Source organism: Anoplopoma fimbria, chromosome 3, assembly GCF_027596085.1.
Source record: "Anoplopoma fimbria isolate UVic2021 breed Golden Eagle Sablefish chromosome 3, Afim_UVic_2022, whole genome shotgun sequence".
NCBI classification, from domain to species: domain Eukaryota; kingdom Metazoa; phylum Chordata; class Actinopteri; order Perciformes; family Anoplopomatidae; genus Anoplopoma; species Anoplopoma fimbria.
The window spans coordinates 269,726-274,725 of NC_072451.1; the positions used below are offsets into that span (position 1 = coordinate 269,726).

Sequence of the window (5,000 nt, forward strand, 5' to 3'; positions counted from 1 at the left end):
ACTACTACTAGTGATACTACTACTAGTACTACTAGTGATACTACTACTACTGATAGTACTAGTGATACTACTACTAGTGATACTACTACTAGTACTACTAGTGATACTACTACTAGTGATACTACTACTAGTGATAGTACTACTAGTGATACTACTACTAGTACTACTAGTGATAGTACTACTAGTGATACTACTACTAGTGATACTACTACTAGTGATAGTACTACTAGTGATACTACTAGTACTACTAGTGATAGTAGTACTAGTGATAGTACTCCTAGTGATAGTACTACTAGTGATAGTACTCCTAGTGATAGTACTACTAGTGATAGTACTATAGTACTACTAGTGATAGTACTACTAGTGATAGTAACTAAATCATGTCTCATTAATTTGTAGCTGAACCTTAAATAATCTGTATATAACATCCAGATCAATAATAATAATAATAGAAATAAAATAATAATTATAGTAATATCTGATCAATAACTATCATCTAATAAAGATCTAGATGAGTAATAAACATTCAGTATTAATATCTGCATGTGAGTGCATGTTGAGAGCCTTATAAGATAAGATAAGATAATCCTTTATTAGTCCCGCAGCGGGGAAATTTGCAATTATAGAGGGAATCAAATGCTCCCTTTATAGTGTGAAGGCTCTCTGCCTCCAAACACACTGATGGGGATATAGATGTTAATTAAGGGTTAGTTAAGGGTCAATCAAGGGTAAACTAAGGGTTAATTAAGGGTGAATTAAGGGTTAGTTAAGGGTTAGTTAAGGGTGAATTAAGGGTAAACTAAGGGTTAATTAAGGGTTAGTTAAGGGTCAATCAAGGGTAAACTAAGGGTCAATTAAGGGTGAATTAAGGGTAAACTAAGGGTGAATTAAGGGTTAGTTAAGGGTTAGTTAAGGGTGAATTAAGGGTAAACTAAGGGTGAATTAAGGGTAAACTAAGGGTGAATTAAGGGTTAGTTAAGGGTGAATTAAGGGTAAACTAAGGGTTAATTAAGGGTGAATTAGGGTAAACTAAGGGTGAATTAAGGGTTAGTTAAGGGTTAGTTAAGGGTTAGTTAAGGGTGAATTAAGGGTAAACTAAGGGTTAATTAAGGGTGAATTAAGGGTGAATTAGGGTAAACTAAGGGTGAATTAAGGGTTAGTTAAGGGTTAGTTAAGGGTGAATTAAGGGTAAACTAAGGGTTAATTAAGGGTCAATCAAGGGTAAACTAAGGGTCAATTAAGGGTGAATTAAGGGTAAACTAAGGGTGAATTAAGGGTTAGTTAAGGGTGAATTAAGGGTAAACTAAGGGTTAATTAAGGGTGAATTAGGGTAAACTAAGGGTGAATTAAGGGTGAATTAGGGTAAACTAAGGGTGAATTAAGGGTTAGTTAAGGGTTAGTTAAGGGTGAATTAAGGGTAAACTAAGGGTTGATTAAGGGTGAATTAAGGGTGAATTAAGGGTTAGTTAAGGGTTAGTTAAGGGTGAATTAAGGGTAAACTAAGGGTTAATTAAGGGTAAATGCCTCAGTCAGCTCCTCCCTCTGGAGCAGCTTCTGCTATGACTCGTGTCTCTGAACGTCTCTGTGGTTTAACGGACAGAAAGTTAGAAACGCTTCACTGTCAAACCAAGACACGAGAACTGTGAGTCCACACCTGTTTATGTACTCCATAGTGTTTATTCTATGTACATGTGTACTGACTAGTGTTTATTCTATGTACATGTGTACTGACTAGTGTTTATTCTATGTACATGTGTACTGACTAGTGTTTATTCTATGTACATGTGTACTGACTAGTGTTTATTCTATGTACATGTGTACTGACTAGTATTTATTCTATGTACATGTGTACTGACTAGTGTTTATTCTATGTACATGTGTACTGACTAGTGTTTATTCTATGTACATGTGTACTGACTAGTGTTTGTTATATGTACATGTGTACTGTACATGTGTTGACTAGTGTTTATTCTATGTACATGTGTACTGACTAGTGGTGTACTGACTAGTGTTTATTTTATTCTATGTATGTGTACATGTGTACTGACTAGTGTTTATTATATGTACATGTGTACTGACTAGTGTTTGTTATATGTACATGTGTACTGACTAGTGTTTGTTATATGTACATGTGTACTGACTAGTGTTTGTTATATGTACATGTGTACTGACTAGTGTTTATTCTATGTACATGTGTACTGACTAGTGTTTATTATATGTACATGTGTACTGACTAGTGTGACTAGTGTTTATTATATGTACATGTGTACTGACTAGTGTTTGTTATTTACATGTTTGACTAGTGTTTGTTATACTAGTATATTTACATGTGTACTGACTAGTGTTTGTTATATGTACATGTGTACTGACTAGTGTTTGTTATTTACATGTGTACTGACTAGTGTTTGTTATATTTACATGTGTACTGACTAGTATTTTTTATATTTAATGTGGTCATCACTTAAAGGTGGAGCTCATTTGATTGACTTTATATACTACTGGCAGTTTAATCTATAATAATACATCATTTTTAATTAGCTGAATCTGTAAAGTAACTTAAACTTTAAAATAAATGTATTGCAGTAAAAAGTACAATACCACACTGTCATATAGTAGAGTATAAGTACGAAGTTGCAGAAAACGGAAATACTCCATGTACTTAGGGACTTTCCACCACTGGTTTAATAATTAAACAACCCAAAAACATGTGAAGCACTATCACCCGTTCACATATTAATCTATCAGTAATTAAAATAATACCATGGCTGTGTTCTTTTTGAATAGTTCAAATAATATTAATTCATGATTTTTATCTCAATTAATTGGTTTCAACTCAGAAACAGAAAGGTGAGTAATAGTGAAATATTTCAATTATACAAATTTGATTTAAACAATAACCTAAAATCATTATGAAAGGGTCCAATCTGCCTAATGAGTACTTTAATTGAATACTTAAGTAAATCTACCTGATAATACTTTTGTACCTTTACTTTGGTTACAAGGAGGCTACACGGATAAAAACTTTAAAAGACAAAGTACACTTCAGGACTAATTTAGAATTGAGATGTAACCTTCTTTACCAGTCACAGTGTGATGTCACAGTGTGATGTCACAGTGTGATGTCTGAACCCGTTTGTCTTTTTGTTTCTTGAAAAGGTCACTGAATGACCTCATCACCATAACCAAAGACTCTGATGAAATGACCTCCATGGATGACATCATAACATCAGCATCGTCCATCACCGAGGTAACAAACCCCTCCCCCACACAGATAATAATTATGATCAGTTATTGATCTGCTCATTTTATTATAAATAATTTGTATTTTTTTAATAATTGTCGTTCAATTTAACAGGAACCCATAGAGCAGATAAGGTTTTCTGCTGTCAGAATAGAAATACAATATAGAACAATCCTTCAGCTACAGGTGTGTTCAGGTGTGTTCAGGTGTATCCTGGTGTTTTCAGGTGTGTTCAGGTGTGTTCAGGTGTGTTCAGGTGTTTTCAGGTGTGTTCAGGTGTGTTCAGGTGTATTCAGGTGTGTTCAGGTGTATTCAGGTGTATTCAGGTGTGTTCAGGTGTGTTCAGGTGTATTCAGGTGTGTTCAGGTGTATCCTGGTGTGTTCAGCTGTATTCAGGTGTGTTCAGGTGTATTCAGGTGTTCAGGTGTGTTCAGGTGTGTTCAGGTGTATCCTGGTGTGGTCAGGTGTATTCAGGATTGTACAGCTGTGTTCAGGTATGTCAGGTGTGTCATCTCTGCTTGTCAGGACCCGTTCTTCATCAGCCCCTCACCAACCACTGACGAGGACTACGATTACACCGATAACCTGTTCTGTGACCGCTCGTCAGTGCGCGAGTTCAGGAGTCGCTTTGAGCCGCCGCTGTTCTGGATGATTGCCGTGGTGGGCGGAGCCGGGAACCTGGCCGTGGTGTGGATCTACATGAACTACCGGCGAAGACTGAAGACCATGACAGACGTGTACCTGCTGAACCTGGCGTTGGCCGACCTGCTGTTCCTCGTCACTCTGCCGTTGTGGGCAGCCGAGGCGTCGCACGGCTGCTGGAGCTTTGGCTCCGTCCTCTGCAAGTTAAACTCCGCCCTCTACAAGGTGAACCTGTTCAGCAGCATGCTGCTGCTCACCTGCATCAGTGTTGACCGCTACGTGGTCATCGTGCATACCACCATGGCGCAGAACACGCAGGTGGAGCGCCGTCGCTGCAGCCGGTTGGTGTGCTTGGGGGTGTGGCTGCTGGCCCTGCTGCTCGCCACGCCCGAGCTCGCGTTTGCCACCACCGGCGAGCCGGACACGCAGGGGTACTGCAGGATGATGTTCCCAACGCACCTGGGTAACCGCACCAAGATCCTGGTGTTGTCGCTGCAGGTGAGCATGGGCTTCTGCCTGCCCTTCCTCGTCATGGCCTTCTGCTACAGCGTCATCATCGCCAAGCTGCTTAATACCCGCAACTTCAAGAAGCACAAGGCCATGCGCGTCATCCTGGCCGTGGTGGTGGCGTTCGTCGTGTCCCAGCTGCCCTACAACGGCGTGCTTGTGGTGAATGCCGCGGAGGCCTCCACCATGACCATGACGGACTGCGAGGAATTGAAGCGCTTCGACAAGGCGGGGCAGGTGCTGAAGAGTCTGGCCTACATGCACGCCTGCCTCAACCCCTTCCTCTACGCCTTTGTGGGCGAGCGTTTCCGCCATGACTTGCTTAAGCTGCTTCACGTGCGCCGCTGCCAGCCGACCAATAAGAATCTGAACAGTAAGTCCTGCAGGAGTCCGATGGGCTCGACCAGAGCCTCCGTGATGTCCGACAGCGACACGTCACAGGCACTGTCGCTGTAGAGACGCCGACGAATGTAACTTCCTGTTTGTGCTGCAGCAGCTGTGGATTCACTGTGATGTCGACAGATGACATCATCGAGCCTTCATCAATCTTTCATGGAGCCCTTAAAGGAACAGTGTGTAGCGTAACATACGATCAATAGGTATGTTTACT

At 40.6% G+C, this 5,000-nt stretch overlaps 1 protein-coding gene across 1 annotated transcript in view; it reads left to right on the forward strand.

The window, feature by feature from the left end:
* Positions 1-1,569: 1,569 nt before the first annotated feature.
* Positions 1,570-5,000, forward strand: part of ccr9a (chemokine (C-C motif) receptor 9a) — a 4,068-nt gene continuing 637 nt past the window's right edge. Inside the window, exons 1-3 of the mRNA XM_054627487.1 lie at positions 1,570-1,642; positions 3,157-3,247; positions 3,767-5,000. The exon at positions 3,767-5,000 is cut by the window's right edge and continues 637 nt beyond it. Coding sequence (XP_054483462.1) covers positions 3,200-3,247; positions 3,767-4,846 — 1,128 coding nt within the window. The 5' untranslated portion in view covers positions 1,570-1,642; positions 3,157-3,199 and the 3' untranslated portion in view covers positions 4,847-5,000. The remainder of the gene's footprint in view (positions 1,643-3,156; positions 3,248-3,766) is intronic.